This window comes from Dreissena polymorpha, chromosome 1 (assembly GCF_020536995.1).
Source record: "Dreissena polymorpha isolate Duluth1 chromosome 1, UMN_Dpol_1.0, whole genome shotgun sequence".
Lineage (NCBI taxonomy): Eukaryota > Metazoa > Mollusca > Bivalvia > Myida > Dreissenidae > Dreissena > Dreissena polymorpha.
The window spans coordinates 76,882,542-76,903,750 of NC_068355.1; the positions used below are offsets into that span (position 1 = coordinate 76,882,542).

A 21,209-nucleotide genomic window follows, 5' to 3' on the forward strand; every position below is an offset into this window, starting at 1 on the left:
TAACAAGGTTTTACTATAGCCATTTGAGGAAAACTGCCCTGCCCCCTGGTGGCCATGTTTTTCATTCAACCGGAACAATTTTTGAACTTGTCCAATATTTTATTGGGACACATGTTCCCACAAAGTTTCATGCAGATTGGACTAAAAATGTGACTTCTAGAGTGTTAACAAGGTTTAACTATAGCCATATAAGGAAAACTGCCATGCCCCCTGGCAGCCATGTTTTCAACCAACCGGAACCATTTTCGAACTCGTCCAAGATATTATTGAGACACATGTTCTACCCAAGTTTCATGAAGATTGGACAATAAATGTGACCTTTAGAGTGTTAACAAGGTAAATGTTGACGACGCACAAAGCACGACGGACAAAAGGCGATCACAATAGCTCACCATGAGCACGTTGTGCTCAGGTGAGCTAAAAACGTACAATGACTCTGCCAGAAAATGTTGTTTACAATGCACATAGGTATCTGCCTACCCTGAGCTGGTATCTGTGTGTTGTCTGCGTAACGGGGTCCCAGGGGAAGACTAGAAGGCTTGGCTGGATAAGGATAGGGTCAAATATCTCCACAAACTGGGACTGTCTGATGGGTGGAGCCACTGTGTGCTCATAGCCGTCCTGGCAACAATACAGGAAGGCTAACAAAAGTGTTGAGTTACAAGATGTATAATACATGTACTTTCAAATATGAATGAGCTATCAGTAAACTCAATACTTACATCACACTGATCACTGTGTAAAAGGCTCATGAAAATCATCGTTTCCAGTTATGACATTACACAAATATTGGGGTAGCTTCAATATTGCATCCCAAGAAGTTATCTTAATCAAGGCCAAAAACTTCAATTTAATTAAGAAACCATGGTGTAGATACAGATGATATTACAAAAATTAAATCCTCATGAACATATATTCCTTTCAATATCTGCCAATAATAAGCTAAGCTAGTTGTAAGGGTATACCAAAGTGAGGTTTAATATACATGTATTATGTGTTAAACCCCCAAATCAATATCCTCTTATTAATTCACAGTGAAATTATCAGATAACCATTTACTTATTATTGCCACTCTCTTTTTGCAAACCATAAAATGTTACTGTGCAAAATAGGAGCAAAGTATTCACCGCTTTTATGACGCTATTTAAGGAGCCATCTATTGTTGTGGTTCCCTTTTGGAGAGTCTTCACAATGTGGTATGTGCCGTTAGTGGTACCCAGCTTCACATCAAAGAATTCCTTGGGAAACATGGCTTGGATCAAGAGATTCTGAAATATTCCAAGTGTAGATTTATACTTGTATAAGAGATGGCACAACGAAATGCAAAATTTGTATTCATATATTCTGTCATAGAGTAATTTGAATATTCAATGGTCAGTATTCAATATGAGATAAACAATATCTAGAAGTTAAAATACTGTGATAAATGATTCTTCCTACAAACAAAGTTAGTAATAACAAGAGATGTGTTTGTCAGAAACACAATGCCCCCTATTGCGCCGCTTTGAAGCCAAATATTGAACCTTTGACCTTCAAGGATGACCTTGACCTTTCACCACTCAAAATGTGCAGCTCCATGAGATACACATGCATGCCAAATATAAAGTTGCAATGTTCAATATTTAAAAAGTTATTGCAAAAATTTACTGTACAGTAGTTTTGGGACATAATTTGTTTGACATTTGACCTTGAAGGATGACCTTGACCTTTCACCACTCAAAATGTGCAGCTCCATGAGATACACATGCATGCCAAATATTAAGTTGCAGTGTTCAATATTTCAAAAGTTATTGCAAAACTTTACTGTACAGTAAAGTTTTGGGACAGAATGACAGACAGAAAGACAGGCCAAAAACAATATACCCCCGATCTATCGATCCGGGGGCATAAAAAGTTAGTAGATAAATAGAAAAGAAAGTAGTTGTCAAATATAGATTGAAACAAGCATGTGACAAAAACCACCAAGATTTATAGTTAAGGTTTTCTAATAGTTAAGGTTTTCTTAGCCATGCCCGATGTTCTTTCTGTATTCAACATTAACCCAGTATTATGTAAATCTCGGCTTGATAAATGTGCACTGATCATAATTAACTTGCATCATAAATATGAACACAGAAATGTCTACTAATGTTATTTTATATTTGTTTTATTCATGTGCCTGTGCAGTCTAATCAGTGACAACACTTTCTGCCTAAACCAAATTTTTGATATGAAGAGACTTTTTTTAAACAAAAAAATATCATAAAAGCAAAAAGTGTCGTCTCTGTTTGCCTGTGCGTACTGCACAGGCTAATCTTGGGAAACACCATACGCACATGCATTAAACCCCCTTACGCACTCACATCTGAAGGATACAGTTTGTGACTGTGCTCATCATACACATCAATCAAGATGGTGTAGACACGCCCTGTCTCCAACACCCACTTTCTGTCTGGCAGCACAGTGAAACCTTCAACCACACAAACAGAACATGGCTTGAAACATACTAAAGTTTTCATAAAAGGTAAGGCAAAGTTAATAATTACCTGTCCAGGTAGAACAATATTTGAGCCATTGTTCTTGAATGTAAGACATCAAATGGCAAAACTCTGACACACTGATTTGCAGCTCATTCTTAATAGACAAGAGCACTGCATAACAGGTGCCATGCTCGGCTACGGGTGCAGTTTTGAATAAATGAAAGCTAGTCAGATTTTTTTTTTTTAGAGGTCAGTGACCTTGACCTAGTGACCCCAAAATGGGTGTGGCATGTAGAACTCATTAAGGTGCATCTACATATGAAGTTTCAAAGTTGTAGGTGGAAGCACTTTGATTTTAGAGCCAATGTTAAGGTTTTAGCATGACGCGGACGGCGGACAGCAGGCGTTGGATGACACAACGCTGGCTTTGACAATACCTCGGGTTTTCTCCGATAACGCTGAGCTAATAATTGATCGTGAACAACAGTGGTTTACAGGCAACCAAAAGTTGTCATCACTGTTTCGTGACAAGAAAACCATTATAATATGCCAGTTCATCCCCTTTAAATATTTAAATAAGAAGTATTTAATCACCATTTAGTTTATTAATGTCATTAACTCTATTATTAATTGCATAACTGTTATAGTTATATAAAGTACAAGAAGGAACAATAAAAAAAGCTTCACTGTTACATCGTTAATAAAATTTGTTGCAAAAGGCAAACAACAAAAATCATCAAAGATAATATAAACATCAATTTCACAATAATGTCATGCAAACATCAATGAAACAGTATGCTGCATAAATATTTCAAAATCATGTAATTGCACAAAGTACCAGACAAATGTACGTCTGAAAAAGAAGTGTCAAATATCTATAAATCAAAGATCTCAATAAAAATAATATGATAACAAGAGCACCGCCTTGCGGGTGCAGACCGCTCATCTATATTTCTTTTTAAAGGTGTAGGGACCTATTTTCAATTTCAATCACAAAGGAGGGAGGGGTGGATTGTGGAGTGGAGAGGGGTGTATAGTGTGAGGGTGTGGTCATTTATTACAGTATCTTCCAAAAATGCAAAAAAAATGCAAAAAAAAATTATTTTTTTTTATTTGGGGGGGGGGGGGGGGGGATTCCTTGGTGGGATGGTTGGACGGTATTTAAAAAAAAAAAAAATATTTGTGTTTTTTAACCATGTTTGAAAAAAACAAGAGATGTGTTTGTCAGAAACACAATGCCCCCTATTGCGCCGCTTTGATTTTTTTTTTTTTACCTTTGACCTTGAAGGATGACCTTGAACTTCCACCACTCAAAACGTGCAGCTTTATGAGAACGCCTCTTTTAAATATATATTTTTTGACCTTTGACCTTGAAGGATGACCTTGATCTTGAAGGATGACCTTGACCTTGAACTTCCACCACTCAAAATAGGCAGCTTCATGATAACGCAGCTTTGAAATTATTATTTTTTGACCTTTGACCTTGAAGAATGACCTTGACCTTGAAGAATGACCTTGACCTTGAACTTCCACCACTCAAAATGTGCAGCTTTATGAACGCCGCTTTTAAATATATATTTTTTGACCTTTGACCTTGAAGGATGACCTTGATCTTGAAGGATGACCTTGACCTTCCACCACTCAAAATGTACAGCTTCATGTGAACGCCGCTTTGAATTTTTTATTTTGACCTTTGACCTTAAAGGATGACCTTGACCTTGAAGGATGACCTTGACCTTCCACCATTCAAAATGTGCAGCTTCATGAGAATACCGCTTTGAATTTTTTTTGTTTACCTTGAAGGATGACCGTTACCTTGAACTTCCAACACTCAAAATGTGCAGCTTCATGATAACGCCGCTTTGATTTTTTATTTTATTTTTACCTTTGACCTTGAAGGATGACCTTGACCTTGAAGTATGACCTTGACCTTGAACTTCCACCACTCAAAATGTGCAGCTTCATGATAACGCAGCTTGGATTTTATTTTTTTTTACCTTTGACCTTGAAGGATTACCTTGACTTTGTAAAATTACCTTGACCTTGAACTTCCACCACTCAAAATTTCAGCTTCATGAGAACGCCACTTTTATTTATTATTTTTTTACCTTTGACCTTGAAGGATGACCTTGACCTTGAACTTCCACCACTCAAAATGTGCAGCCTCATGAGAATGCCGCTTTGAATTATAAAAAACAAGGGCTGTTTGCAAAACATGCATGCCGCCCATATGGGCTGTCAGTTGTAGTGGCAGCCATTGTGTGAATACGCTTTTTGTCACTGTGACCTTACCCTTTGACCTACTGACCTGAAAATCAATAGGGGTCATCTGCGAGTCATGATCAATGTACCTATGAAGTGTCATGATCCTAGGCAAAAGCGTTCTTGAGTTATCATTCAAATATCATTTTACTATTTCGGGTCACCGTGACTTGACCTTTGACCTTGTGACCTCAAAATCAAAAGGGATCATCTGCGAGTCATGATCAATCTACCTGTGAAGTTTCATGATCCTAGGCATATGCGTTCTTGAGTTATCATCCAAAAACCATTTTACTATTTCGGGTCACCGTGACCTTGACCTTTGACCTAGTGACCTCAAAATCAATAGGGGTCATCTGCGAGTCATGATCAATCTACCCATGAAGTTTCATGATCCTAGGCGTATGCGATCTTGAGTTATCATTCAAAAACCATTTTACCATTTCGGGTCACCGTGACCTTGACCTTTGACCTAAAAATCAATAGGGGTCATCTGCGAGTCATGATCAATGTACCTATGAAGTTTCATGATCCTAGGCCCAAGCGTTCTTGAGTTATCGTCTGACAACCACCTGGTGGACATACCAACAGACCGACATGAGCAAAGCAATATACTCCCTCTTCTTCGAAGGGGGGCATAAAAAAATTTGACCTTGAAGGATGACCTTAACCTTGAACTTCCACCACTCAAAATGTGCAGCTTCATGAGATACACATGCATGCCAAATATCAAGTTGCTATCTTCAATATTAAAAAGTTATGGCCAATGTTTAAGTTTTTGGACGGACAGACGCCATATATTTGACATTTGACCTTGAAGGATGACCTTGACCTTTCACCACACAAAATGTGCAGCTCCATGAGATACACATGCATGCCAAATATCAAGTTGCTATCTTCAAAAGTGAAAAAGATGTGGCCAATGTTAAAGCTTTTTTCGGACGGACGGACAGACTGAATGACATACTGGGGCGTGGGGGGGGGGGGGGGGGGTGTGCGGGGATTCGGTTTGGGAGGGGGGATTTGAGGGGGGGGGGGCGTGGGAGATGGTTTGGGTGGAGTCTATTGTGGTATGTCAGGTAAGAGTTGTTTTGTCAAAGTATCAATCGAATCTAATCATAAATAAAGAAGTTATGGCAATTTTAGCAAAATTTTAATAATTTGACCTTGAGAGTCAAGGTCATTCAAAGGTCAAGGTAAATTTCAACTTGCCAGGTTCAGTACCCTCATGATAGCAGGAAAGTATTTGAAGCTTAAAAGCGATAGCCTCGATACTTGAGAAGTAAAGTGGATCTAAACACAAAATGTAACCATATATTCAAAGTTACTAAGTCAAAAAAGGGCCATAATTCAGTAAAAATGACAACCAGAGTTAGGCAACTTGTCCTTTACTGTCCCCTTATGATAGTTACGAGTGTTCCAAGAATGAAAGCAATATCTATGATACATTAGGGGTGAAGTGGACCAAAACACAAAACTTAACCAAATTTTCAAGTATATAGGGCACATAATTCCGTCAAAATGCCAGTCAGAGTTACATAACTTTGCCTGCATAGTCTCCTTATGATAGTAAGTAAGTGTTGCAAGTATGAAAGCAATAGCTTTGATACTTTAGGAAAAGGTGGACCTAAACACAAAACTTAACCAAATTTTCCATTTTCTAAGTATAAAAAGGGCACATAATTCTGTCAAAATGCCAGTCAGAGTAACATAACTTTGCCTGCACAGTCCCCTTATGATAGTAAGTGTTGCAAGTATGAAAGCAATAGCTTTGATACTTAGGCCAGAATTTTTTAATAAAATGATTTTCGAACCCGCCGACTCCAATTTTTGACGAAACCAACAAAAAAAAAAAAATTAAAAATCTTTTTTTCTTTCGGATGCCAAAAGGTGGCTTTTAAACACGAAACGCTTGCTGGGTTTTAGAAAAAGTTCAAATGAGTTATAAATCATCATAGTAAACCCAGTTTAAATTACCCACATTAATACATGAACCTCCTTCATGGTGTACATGTGCTGGAATTTACCAACAGCTACGCCATCATTGTTTGTGCAAGAAGTTGAAGAACGCTACAACGCTTTCATCAGCAAAGTCTGCTAATTTCTCAATAATTATGCAACCGTCAAATGAAATCCTGAATAGAATCGATTTGTAAGTAAATATTTTATTATAACTTTACAATTTTATAAAACTAATAGTATTAAAATGACTAAAAAATATTATGAAAGCAACAAAAAAAGAACGATTTTAATTTAACAGGTGCTCGCTATGCGAAAACCCATTTACGCCTATCAACTTTAAACATTCCATATTTTACGCACAAATACGGTCATATTTTAGAGAATAAAATTTTATGTGTTGTTGAATGTAGTTGTAGTGACGAATTTGTGCATATAGTATGTGTTTTTTCGTTATTTTCAATGGGTACGAAACTTCGGTTTTGTTCCGAACTGGTTCGTACCAAAAGTTCAAAAAGCGAAAAACAGTTTTTAAAACGATTTCAAACCATGAATGTCCAAATAAAATAGTCAAGTTTATGGGGGTTATATCGGATTAACAGCTCCTTTATGACATTGAACTATCAATTATGTTATCCTGGGATAAACTGTCACAAAGATCAATAATTATAACAATTATTAGGGACGCTATTTCTTTAATCAATACCATGACAAAAATACATGTTAACTTGTTTCAACAGGCATTTGTGTTTAACAGTTCCATTATTAAAATGTTCTGGGAACGATATATTTTAATTAAGATCGCAACTATTTCTGAAATAAAAAGTAGGTCCTTCACTAGATGTACTATATTTCGGATATGTTAAAATTCGGACATATATAAAGATAGTGACATTTATGTGTTGATTTGTTGTATATACATGTAGTTTGTACAAATATGTTTTGTCAGACAACAAGAATGAATGGTGGCAATTATCCTGGGCCTTTCTGTCAAGAAATAGAATGTGAAAAAATATTCATTTAATTGAACCTGGAAATCAACCACCACAACTAACAGAAAACCTTTTAACAAAAGGTGTTGTTTTAGAATTTGTGAAATTTGATAATAAACAGAAGTTGATGTATATCATGTCCAAATGACCAAATGTATAAACTGTTTAACAATTTGAATTGAGATGCTTTATGTTCTGATGTTTGATTTATTTTTCCTTTCAGATGCTGATATATATTTGTGTGATTCTATGTTTTAATAAATAATACTGAAACATTTATGCAGCATACTGTTACATTATTGTTAACGTTATTATATTATGTTGGTTATCTGGTCTATCAAGTGGAAAAATTGTTATTTATATAAAAATAAAGCTTTTAATATTAAGACTTATGAAGGTACTTATTGTTATTTATGTATTAACATACTTCTCAGAGTAATAAAAATATAGTAAATGCCATTATTCATTAATGTAGTAAGGTTCCTTAAATGATTGTCCTTATTGATTAAGTTTGAATTACGGGTGATTTTCACACCGCGATAAAGTGGCGACAACTTTTTTGGGCCAGTAAAACCCCTGAAAAGCGTTTTATTATGCTATTTGTATTTGTCTGCGGTATTGATTTTTACTGGACAATAAACTATATATGTTTCTTTTAAACCTCAATAGCTTATTGGTTGTTTGTTGAGATAAAGTATTTTTAATGCAACATATGGATTCCTTGTGAAAAAAAAACATAAAAAAAATCACCAAAAAGTTTATTATAGACAAGTGAAAAAATTGCATAACTTTTGAACTAATTAAGATATTTTAAATTCAAACTAATTTAAAAACTGCACATCAAGACCTACAGTCTGATTATGATCATTTTGCACATCAAAATTTTGTTTGAAAAAAATCACTGTGGTTGCTTAGTAAAAAGAACTTCATACCATAACATTTCTAAAATGAGTGCATATTTGGTTACCCATCTTTTTTTTCTTTTTTTTTCCGTCCTCCTACCCGACACTTTTAGAAAAAAAATCCAAAAATCATTTTAATAAAATTTTTTGGCCTTAAGGAATAAAATGGACCTAAACACAAAACTTAACCAAAATTGTCAATTTTCTAAGTATAAAAAGGGCACATAATTCTGTCAAAATGCAAGCCAGAGTTATCTAACTTTGCCTGCCCAGTCCCCTCATGATAGTTAGTAAGTGTACCAAGTTTGAATGCAATAGCATTGATACCTGATGAGAAAAGTGGACCTAAACGCAAAACTTAACCGGATGCCGACACCGACGTGATGACAATAGCTCTTTTTTTTTTTCAAAAAATAGATGAGCTAAAAATGATATTTTATAATTGTATATAATAACAATATAATAAAACAAGAGACAAAATTGTCACAAAACCAGGTTTTCAATAAAAACAAGTGGGCCAAGATGGCCCTAGTTCGCTCACCTGAGAGGAGTCAGTTCATTTAATCTTTACCAAACATCAACTTTGATCAAGATATTGTCAAGACAAACATCCTGGTCAAGTTTTATCATTATTGAACCAAAACTCTGGTAAATGGAGTAATTTTGTTTTTGTAAGATTTGACCTGGTGCCCTATATTTTGAGTTGACCCTCCTTACCAAACATCAAACTTTGATTACAAAAATAAATATTATGACCAAGATTCATAAAATCTGAAACAAAATTGTGACCTCTAGAGTGTTTACAAGGATTTTGTATAATATAATGCAAATTTGGACAATCTAAGGGCAATAATTATGGCATTAATTAATGTTATTCAACTGACCGGAACCATTTTCAAACTCAACTCTCATATCAAAGAAACAAATTTTCTGACCAAATTTCATGAAAATTGGGCCAAAATGTGACTTCTAGAGTGTTCACATGTTTTCACCATATACAAATAGAGAAAAATGCCCCGCCCACAGGCAGCCATGTTTTTTCACCGATCTGGACCATTTTCGAACTCGTCTGAGATATCAATAACACCAATGTTTTAATCAACTGTCATGATGATTGGGCAAAAATTGTGACTTCTAGAGTGTTCACAAGGTTTCTCTATGGCCAAATAAGGAAAACTGCCCCCTCCCCCCCCCCCCCCGGCAGCCATGTTATTCAACTGACCAGAACCATTTTCGAACTCAACTCTCATATCAAAGAAACAAATTTTCTGACCATATTTCATGAAAATTGGGCCAAAATGTGACTTCTAGAGTGTTCACATGTTTTCACTATATACATATAGAGAAAAATGCCCTGCCCACTGGCAGCCATGTTTTTTTACCAATCTGGACCATTTTCCAACTCGTCCGAGATATCAATAAAACCAATGTTTTGACCAACTTTCATGATGATTGGGCAAAAATTGTGACTTCTAGAGTGTTTACAAGGTTTCTATATAGCCAAATAAGGAAAACTGCCCCCCCCCCCGGCAGCCATGTTATTCAACTGACCGGAACCATTTTCGAACTCAACTCTCATATCAAGAAAACAAATGTTCTGACCAAATTTCATGAAAATTGGGCCAATAATGTGACTTCTAGAGTGTTCACATGTTTTCACTATATACTTATAGAGAAAAATGCCCCGCCTACTGGCGGCCATGTTTTTTCACCCATCTGGACCATTTTCGAACTCGTCTGAGATATCAATAAAACCAATGTTTTGACCAACTTTTATGATGATTGGGCCAAAAATTGTGACTTCTAGAGTGTTTACAAGGTTTCTCTATAGCCAAATGAGGAAAAATGCCCCGCCCACTGGCGGCCATGTTTTTCAACGGACCCGAGCCACTTTTGAACTCAACCAACATATTATTAAGACAAACATTTTGACAAAGTTACAAGAAGATTGGGCATGAAATGTGACTTCTACAGTGTTTACAAGTTTTTTCTTTTTCTTGACCTAGTGACCTAGTTTTTGACTGGGCACAACCCAGTTATGAACTCAACCGAGATTTCATTGGGACAAAGCTTCTGACCAAGTTTCATCAAGATCGGACAATAAATGTGTCCTCTAGAGTGTTCACAAGCAAATGTTAAAAGACAGACGGACGGACAATGACCGGTCAGAAAAGCTCACCTGAGCAATCAGGTGAGCTAAAAAGTCTGATGAAGGGAAACAACTACAACTCAAAATGTGCATTGCTACTGATTGTTCATAACAGTTACCCCCCTTGTTTCAAAATCAATCTATTTTTAGTCGTGGCGACCTTGACCTTGGAGATATCTACGCAATTCTTTTGTGCGACACATCGTCAAATAATGGTGAACAAATGTGCCAAATGATTTTAAAATCTGACAATGAATGACATAGTTATGGCCCGGACAAGGTCATTTAAGGCCATTTTTGACCTTTGAACTCAAAGTGTGACCTTGGAGATATCGACGTAATTCTTTTGTGAGAAACGCCGTCAATTGATGGTGAACAAATGTGCCAAATGAATTTAAAATCTGAAAATAAATGACATAGTTATGGCCCGGACAAGCTCATTTATGACCATTTTTGACCTTTGAACTTAAAGTGTGACCTTTACCTTAGAGATATCGACGTAATTCATTCACGCGACACACCGTCCAATGATGGTGAACAAATGTGCCAAATGATTTTTAAATCTCACAATGAACGACATAGTTATTGCCAAGACAAGCTCATTTATGGCCATTTTTGACCTTTGAACTCAAAGTTTGACCTTGACCTTGGAGATATTAAAGTAATTCTTTCGCGCGACACACTGGCCAATGATGGTGAACAAATGTGCCAAATGATTTTAAATTCTCACTGTGAACAACATAGTTATGGCCCGGACAAGCTCATTTATGGCCAATTTTGACCTTTGAACTTTAAGTGTGACCTTGACCTTGAAGATATCTATGTAATTCTTTCGCGCAACACACTGTCCAATGATGGTGAACAAATGTGCCACATAATTTCAAAATGACAGTTATGGTCCGGACAAACTTTCGGTTTAAAACACACTAAGTGACCCCGTGACCTAGTTTTTGAACTGGCATGACTCATATTCAAACTTGACCTAGACATCATCTAGATACAACTTGTGACCAAGTTTGGTGAAGATCAGATGAAATTTAGGGAGAGGCCCACAGACTGACAGACAAAGTGACTCCTATATAGCCCCCAGTACCATTAATGGCAGTATAATTAGAGGGCAGACACCATGCTGAATGTGTTTAACGTACTTAGTGACCCAGTGACCTAGTTTTTGACCTGGCATGACCCATATTCAAACTTGGCCTAGACATGATCTAGATACAACTTCTGACCAAGTTTGGTGATGACCGGATGAAAACTACTTGAATTGGAGAGCGGACACCATGCTCAATGTTTAAATCGCACTAAGTGACCCCATGACCTAGTTTTTGATCTTCCATGACCCTTGTTCGAACTTGGCCTAGACATCATCTAGATACAACTTCTGACCAAGTTTGGTAAAGCTCTGATGAAAACTACTTGAATTAGAGAGCAGACAACATGCTGAATGTTTAAAACGCACTAAGTGACCTGTTCGAACTTGCCCTAGACATCATGTAGATACAACTTCTGACCAAGTTTGGTGAAGATCGGATGGAAACTACTTGAATTAGAGACCGGACACGGACCGACCGACCAACAGACTGACAGACAAGCTCACTCCTATATACCCCCCTAAACAGTAGTAACTTCGTTTAGTGGGGGTATAAAAATCGCTACTTTTGAAATGTGTCTCCAGCTTATGGTCTTCTGCAAATTGCAATCCAAATCAAAACCCCTGGACAGTATTTGATTTAGTTATTCACACAGCGAGGATTAAATTATTTGACAGAACTGTACAGTAAAATTGAATATATACACTATTGTTTGAAAGACTTAGCAAGCAGGGTTTACTGCATATGCCTAAAATTCGTATAGCTCTAAGCTCATTAAAATGCCATGCTTTTTTTCTGATATGAACAGATTGAATTTTCTGATGGCTTTAAGTGTCTACCACAAGCTAAGCTTGAAGTTTAGATGGCTCTTTTCCATGACCAAGCAATCAACTGTTTGTGGGTAAGTTTTAGATACACATTTGATACAATCATTTACTCCTACCACATGCTCTCACTCATATAAAATGAGTCGTGTTCTGAGAAAACTGGGCATTATGCATGTGCGTAAAGTGTCGTCCCAGATAAGCTTGTGCAGTCTGCAAGGCTAATCAGGGACGACACTTTCCCCTAAATTGGATTTTTGCTAAGAAGAGACTTCATTTAAACGAAAAATGTCATAAAAGCGTAAAGTGTCTTCCCTGATTAGCCTGTGTGGATTGCACAAACTAATCTGGGACAACACTTTACGCACATGCATTATGCCCAGTTTTTTCAGAATGCGACTCAAATGTAAAATAAGAGACAATTTAGTGTACCCATGAAGCTGGGGTTGACCACATGCAGCACCGCAGATGGCTGCACCAGCTGGTCCGAGATCTTTATGTCTGTACATTGTTAAGGATACATGTACTGAAATATTATCATGTTATTGCTTTTTATTACAAATTTATTGTTATGCAATGTCAATTTTAAATTATATTATTTACTGACAATTCAAACATAAATTATTGGAGGTACAGAGGGAGGCAAGCAATATAGCTGCAAAAAAAAGTGATACATATATTCTTAATCTTCATAATACAATTTATGCACCAAAGAGTGCAAACAAAGCAGGTTATTTTTCATTAAACTATTGTTTAAGTCATACACGTCAGATAAATGTGTTTACAATTATTATTCTTAAAAACAAGATATGTGTTTGTCAGTAACACTATGTCCCCTTCTGCGCCGCTTTGAAGCTATATATTTGACTTTTGACCTTGACCTTTCACCACTCAAAATGTGCAGCTCCATGAGATACACAAGCATGCCAAATATCAACGTGCTATCTTCAATATTGCAAAAGTTATGGCAAATGTTTAAGTTTGACGCAAATAAACACACAAACCAACAGACAGGGCAAAAACAATATGTCCCCCCCTATAGTGGTGAGGGACATAACAAATTTCATATGATAAGCATTTCAAGAAATGTTATATTTTGCCCTATTCCTCCTGTTAACAACAATGGGCTCAACTGATCACTGCAGGTGAAGGATACTTTTGTCAATGAGCTTGACCTCTGTGTCACCCAGCTCCAGAGCTGTGGCTATGGATGTGGCAGGGTCCAGTGAGCTTACTGACCGGTCCACTACTTCCAGGTAAAACTGACTGGAAGGCATCTGAATGGCTGAAATTGGAGCAAAATCATGAGGGTATGGTTGACATTAAATATGCTATTTAAAATGAATTTGCATTTGACAACCACAAAAAAGGATATTCAAAGCTTAAAACTTGCTCTGTTATTCATATCAATATTATCGGTAATAATTTACATTTTGTGAACGCAACTTCTATTATACAACATAATGTGCATCTACTTAGATTTTACACAACACATCAGCGAAAATGAATTTGTGTGATCAAGTAAGACTTGCTAAAACAAAGTTTCAATCCAATAAGCAAACAAGAGCTGTATTTGTGAAACACAATTCCCCCTACTGCGCCGCTTTGAAGCCATATATTTGACTTATTACCTTGCAGGATGACCTTGACCTTTCACCACTCAAAATGTGCAGCTCCATGAGATACACATGCATGCCAAATATCAAGTTGCTATCATCAATATTGCAAAAGTTATGACCAAGGTTTAAGTTTTGGGACAGAATGACCGACAGACAGAATGACAGACAGACGGGCCAAAAACAATATATCCCCGATCATTTGATCTGGGGGCATAGAAAAGATTAAAAAAAAATCAATCTAATTTTGACTTAGGTTCAACTTATAGGGCTAGTAGGGATATGGAAAAAATAATGTTAACATTTTCTTTTTAATAGTTTTTTTTAAACTGTCAATTTGGAAGTTTATGCAGTAATTTGAGAAAAGTATTTTTTCTTTTTTGAAATTTGGAAAGGGGCCTAATTTCAGCCCAAAATATGGCCACATAAAGCATGGCTGAAACATCCACCAAGAATTCCCTCCTCACAATGCTGAGTGCCAGGCAGTTATTTTTGCATATAAACAAAGGAACACAGGAGAGGAGAATGTCAGTAAAACAGTGGGGGCCTCACCTGCTGTATGGGAGGAGATAGCTTACATTTTGTAAAGTTATAATACTGTCTTCAGAAATATTGTCAAAAGGCAAACACAAGTATAAATCACCACAAAGTAAGATATTTCAACAGAATCTTCTTTTAGCTTCCATTTGCAATTTTTAAATTCAATTAAAGTACATTTATCTTGATATATATCATTGGACCTCACCGCATGTTACTCATTATGTACCAGTTATAGTGCACATACATTATACTGAAGTAATTTTAAAAGTATAGCAAAATCACGTACTTCAACTGGCAATAACTGTTTATCACAATATACATTCAAGTGCAAAGCTTGCGTATATTAAAAGACTCCAAAAAGCTGCAAATCCTCTATCCTTAAGCAAATTAGTAACAACATTGAGTCAAAAATTGCATAGCTAGTATTCAGGTAACTGATGTAAGCTTCCAGGACTCCTACGAGCCACATACAAGTAGGGTCACATCACCAACTGCAGTTGTTTCTTCCTATATGACAGTTTACTTTAAACAAAGCATCATCCACAGGATGGAATGCTGCAGGCTGACTGCATCATCTGTGCCAAGAGTTGAGGATTAACATGTGAGCTATGCTCTGCGAAAATGGGTTTTAATGCAGGTGTGTTAAGTGTCATCACAGATAATACTCAATGGCAACACTTCCCACTTTTATGGATTTTTGTATTAAAGAAAGTCTCTTCTAGACGGAAAATGTCGTCCCTGATTAGCCTGTGCCAGAGCTCCCGCTGCCGTTCGCCAGATTCGCCAATGGCGAAAATTCAGCAAATTCAGTGAATAAAATAATTGTTTGGCGAAAACGTCCGGCGAACGATTTTTGTCAGGAAAAAAATCGTTCAAAAGAAAAAATCGTTCGCCGGACGTTTTCGCCAAACGATTATTTTCTTGACTAATGCCATCCCAGATAGTAAAGCTGTAGACTGTGCTTTAATACATCGCTGTGTTATTGACCAGAAAAATTGATACGCAGTCTGCATTAACACCTGTCAGAACCAGATATCGAGACAAAGGAAACTGACTGCTGTGAAACAAAACCATGGTGTAACCGTTGATCTTATCGGCTTAAATAAACAATTACATCTGATTAAAGATTGCTGCCGAATTCAATCAATTTGAGTAAAATCCGTTAGCGAAATATCAACTTAGTCACACAATGGCACGCGCTGTAACTAAACAAAACATGCCGATACATTTTCCACCAGCGTAATATTCTGGTAATATAATCATGAATGAAAGTCGCGGATCTGATCGACAGAACAGCCGAAAGTTATTTTTATGTGCGGAACTTCACATAAAATAGTACCCAAGAAAAATAATATTCATTGCATAAATCTTTGGTAAAACCGTGTTAGATTCGAAATAATTTGTGTACTTTATAGTTTGTTGTTGAATAACCCACGACCGGAAAATTAGATGCGTGGTTTCAAATGCTTCGCACTCGTGATTTAATCCCTACGCATCTAAACTATCGGAGGTGGGTTATTTGACAACAAACTTGACCGTACACAAATTATTTCTTAATCATTTGGTTGAGTTATGGTCAGTAGCCAACCTACGCACACACTTTTGTTTGGTTCAGTGCATGTTTGTAAGCTATTATCGAGTCGACAACTATTTAAAACATCGGTATAGACTTACACAGAATATTGACAACGATGAAAAAAAGTCTGATAAAACAGCACACGAAACAACATTGAAATAAAAATGATAAAACCAGTTGATAAAACTCGTATGTTTCGTTTAAAAAAAATGCCTAAGGGAATTTTACTTGTACATTTATTATACCACCTTCATGAATGGCAAAATCAACGGTATACATTTTAACGTAATTTGTCATGAGGATTTCAGACATAAATTTTCGGATACCTTTTCCCCATTTTATAACAAGACCGTTTGATGTTGCGGGAAAATATTATTCCTGAGTTATAGTTATAAACATATTAAAGCTTTGTTTTGCAGTTTCTTCTTTTACATCCCTGTAGACTAGACGGTTCTGAATGCTTTGCTAAAACTTTGGCTACAGTTTCTAAAATTTGGCTACAAAAAAATCCATTTGGCTAAAATGTTGGCTACAGAATTTTTTGGGCCAGGAAGAGCTCTGCTGTGCTACACACATGCATTAAGCCTTTTTTTCTTAATTACTTCAACTTTAATATTTGATGCAATTTGTATCTCCTTATTAAAGGGCATTCTATTTATTAACATTATAAGTAGCAGCAAAAAGTCACATGTACAAGGGCTGCTTGTAAAACATGCATGCCCCCCATATGGGCTCTCCGTTGTAGTGACAGCCATTGTGTGAATATGTTTTTTGTCACTGTGACCTTCACCTTTGACCTAGTGACCTGAAAATCAATAGGGGTCATCTGCCAGTCATGATCAATGTACCTATGAAGTTTCATGATCCTAGCCATAAGCTTTCTCGAGTTATCATCCGGAAACCATTTTACTATTTCGGGTCACCGTGACCTTGACCTTTTACCTAGTGACCTGAAAATCAATAGGGGTCATCTGCAAGTCATGATCAATCTACCTATCAAGTTTCATGATCCTAGGAATAAGCGTTCTTCAGTTATCATCCGGAAACCATTTTACTATTTGGGGTCACCGTGAACTTGACCTTTGACCTAGTGACCTCAAAACCGATAGAGGTCATCTGCGAGTCATGATCAATCTACCTATCAAGTTTCATGATCCTAGGCATAAGCGTTCTCGAGTAATAATCCGGAAATCATTTTACTATTTCGGGTCACCATGACCTTGACCTTTGACCTAGTGACCTCAAAATCAATAGGGGTCATCTGCGAGTCATGATCAATGTACCTATGAAGTTTCATGATCTTAGCCATTAGCGTTCTTGAGTTATCATCCAGAAACCATTTTACTATTTCAGGTCAGCGTGACCTTAACCTTTGATATAGTGACCTGAAAATCAATAGGGGTCAACTGCGAGTCATGATCAATCTACCTATCAAGTTTAATGATCCTAGGCATAAGCTTTCTTGAGTTATCATCCGGAAACCATTTTACTATTTTGGGTCACAGTGTCCTTGACCTTTGACCTAGTGATCTGAAAATCAATAGGGGTCATCTTCGAGTCATGATCAATGTACCTATGAAGTTTCATGATCCTAGGCATAAGCGTTCTTGAGTTTTCATCCGGAAACCATTTTACTATTTCGGGTCACCTTGACCTTTGACCAAGTGACCTGAAAATCAATAGGGGTCATCTGCCAGCCATTATTAATCTACCTACGAAGTTTCATGATCCTAGGCATAAGCGTTCTTGAGTTATCATCCGGAAACCATTTTACTATTTCGGGTCAATGTGACCTTGACCTTTGACCTAGTGACCTGAAAATCAATAGGGGTCATCTGCGAGCAATGATCAATCTACCTATCAAGTTTCATGATCCTTGGCCTAAGCGTTCTTGAGTTATCATCCGGAAACCATTTTACTATTTCCGGTCAGTGACCTTGACCTTTGACCTAGTGACCTGAAAATCAATAGGGGTCATCTGCGAGTCATGATCAATCTACCTTTTAAGTTTCATGATCCTAGGCCTAAGGGTTCTTGAGTTATCATCCGGAAACCATTTTACTATTTCGGGTCACCGTGACCTTGACCTTTGACCTAGTGACCTCAAAATCAATAGGGGTCATCTGCGAATCATGATCAATGTTCCTATTAAGTTTCATGATCCTAGGCCCAAACGTTCTTGAGTTATCATCCGGAAACCACCTGGTGGACGGACCGACAGACCGACCGACCGACTGACATGTGCAAAGCAATATACCCCCTCTTCCTCTAAGGGGGGCATAATAAGAATGACACTGAATGATAAAACATTTCAATAAGGAAGTGATACTCACTGATGACTGAGTCCTGTTTGATCTGCTCGACCTTGTACTTAACAGTGGCATGCTTGAGGACATAGGCCTCTGGAGGGCTCACCATCAGGTTGGCAATCACCATGATCCGTACAATGCTGTGCTTTACACTCTGTCAGAGGAAATACAATATTCATGGAGTGCATTAGAATGTGACCATGGGACACAGATGTTCCCACATATGCTGTCTTGCTTGTTATGTAAAAAAACTTAATTTTAATTGTCATCATTTATTGACAAAATATATAATTTCTTATTACTGAAAACAAACAAATATTATCTCTTTTTTTTATTGTCTTCACATGCATGTTGCATAAAAAATCTTTCAGGCACATCACATACAATATGTTTTTATAAATCTTACTGCTAAAATTCCAACTGTTAATTGTTACTTGACCTGAGGTCAGTGTTATAGAAATTATTCCTGAACTTTGTGCAAACTTGACTGGCTGTGACTCTCAAGAAGACTGCATGGGGTGAATACATACAGAGTAGCTTCGATCTCGTATTTTGGCCCACACAAAGGCACTGCCGGTCTTGATTCCCTCCACAAGGATCCTGTCTCCTTGCCGACCGTGCTCCTCCAGACGTTCTATGTGTGCCGGGGGGGAGTAGTGAGACTCACTGAACCGCAGGATTCTAAACACAGCATCGATTGACTATAAGGTTTATTTGTTATGTAACAATTAGTCGTGCAATTTTGCTACTTTTCATGTGAAAATTAAGTTACTTCCTTTTGCCATGCAAAGGTGAATTTTCAGCAAATTCTATTAGAAAACGTAGTAGTTTCTCAAGCACAATACATAAATATATGTTATTCAATATGCATGCTTCCCCTATATATTGCATCAAATAAGGCTCAAGTATAATTAGTGTAGTTAATTATCCTTTTGTTAAGACATTTGGCTGAACATGGTAGTTTACCTTAGAATGGCATTAGCGTCCACAATGTCGTCATGGCGACCAGAGGTGTCCGAATGGAGGCTCCAGTCAAACTCCAGTCCCTGGAGACTTGAGAACACATTCCCTGAATGACACCAATAAATTCAATTATTTTTGATATCATTTAATCAAACACATTTTAAAAACTTCAAATTTTCAGTGTGCATATGATTATCATTATAAACAAAAAATAGAGCTTAGGGTCAACTAAAATAACATGAGCATTATGATAAAACTCCTGAATAACATGAACGGATCTGTCTACAATTATTATACAAATCTATTTATGTATTTTGCTATGATTTGACATATATCTTAATTGCACATTTTTCTGTTCCTCTCTTATAGACATTTATGTATTCAAACTAAAAAAAAAAATGTGTGTTTATGCAGGCCGCCCAGATTTCATTTGTCTGAATATCTTTTTATTTGTGTTTTCATTATACATAACTGCTTCTACCTCATCTGGACATCAGATTGACCGATGGAAATCATAGCATATATATAACAGTTGTCAGGCACCTACCATCTGCATCATATCCACGCACAAGCATTTCCTCAGGCGAGTCCTCCATATACAGAAGTCTTGTTGTCGTCTCAATCTCGATCCTGGACAGGGTATCCACGATCACAATACATTTGAGAACTTCACCAGTCACTTGGTACAGAAACAAATTTCAATTGATGAATAAAAAAGCTTTGCGTTTTTAATTTAAAATCATGCGAGTGGGTGAGCTGCTATTAAGGATATTTACCAAAGACTTAGGAGCACTAAAATCATAGGTAAATAATATACAATTAACTTTAGTTGAAAAAACTTCTTCAAAGAAGGATTAAGGTGACTATTCTATGACTGTTTATCGGATGTAAACCTTCATTTCATTATTTTTAATCTATGTATCTGAAATCAAAGTTCTGGGTTTTTAATGTGAGGAGTTCAGCACAGTTTTAAAACAATGAACATCTATTATGGGAACATTTGAATGCAATTAGCAATGACAATGTTACAATATGCATACCTTTATTTTCAACCATAACAATAGAAGTCTTTTTCAGTGAAGATTTCGACACAGCTGATATTTCGGCTGATAAAGCACATTCATTGTCTGTGCTGTTAATGAGCTGCACTGTGGCCACATCAAGACGGCTACTTTTCCTTAAAAGCATGAAGGATAACATAACATTAAAAAAATCTGGAACATTTATTCAAGGGTTATATAATGATATTATTTTGAAAATGTAATATCTTTCTATGGAAACTGTTAGTTCAAGTTTAATCCCAGCCGGCTGCTTTTGTAATTTCTTTGCAACCAAATGCAAACTGTTATTAAATTAAATGTTCACTAAGTTCATTAACAATGGAGATCAGCAGCGAAACCCCTATACATATTGCATCAATCTAAATTTAGAGTTAACTGACGATTGAGTGAATATTAAATAACAGTGCTCCATGCATGCACATCGTGTTACAAGATTTACACAGCCTGGTTTAATGGAAAAGCCCTGGATATGTATTGGATATCAAATGGAAGCATATGGGATA

The 21,209-nt window shown here is 36.7% G+C and overlaps 1 protein-coding gene across 3 annotated transcripts in view; it reads right to left on the minus strand.

Moving 5' to 3' along the window:
- Positions 1 to 21,209, minus strand: part of LOC127836367 (nuclear pore membrane glycoprotein 210-like) — a 92,729-nt gene that overhangs the window by 70,554 nt on the left and 966 nt on the right. For 2 of the 3 annotated variants that reach the window (XM_052362987.1, XM_052362968.1), the window contains exons 2-12: positions 20,686 to 20,822; positions 20,193 to 20,324; positions 19,649 to 19,751; positions 19,213 to 19,363; positions 18,707 to 18,836; positions 13,798 to 13,926; positions 13,074 to 13,142; positions 3,298 to 3,312; positions 2,343 to 2,449; positions 1,128 to 1,268; positions 481 to 621 (exon numbers count right to left, since the gene is read on the minus strand). In XM_052362987.1, the coding sequence (XP_052218947.1) occupies positions 481 to 621; positions 1,128 to 1,268; positions 2,343 to 2,449; positions 3,298 to 3,312; positions 13,074 to 13,142; positions 13,798 to 13,926; positions 18,707 to 18,836; positions 19,213 to 19,363; positions 19,649 to 19,751; positions 20,193 to 20,324; positions 20,686 to 20,822 (1,255 nt within the window). The remainder of the gene's footprint in view (positions 1 to 480; positions 622 to 1,127; positions 1,269 to 2,342; positions 2,450 to 3,297; positions 3,313 to 13,073; positions 13,143 to 13,797; positions 13,927 to 18,706; positions 18,837 to 19,212; positions 19,364 to 19,648; positions 19,752 to 20,192; positions 20,325 to 20,685; positions 20,823 to 21,209) is intronic. The other variant, XM_052362978.1, reaches the window with a different exon arrangement.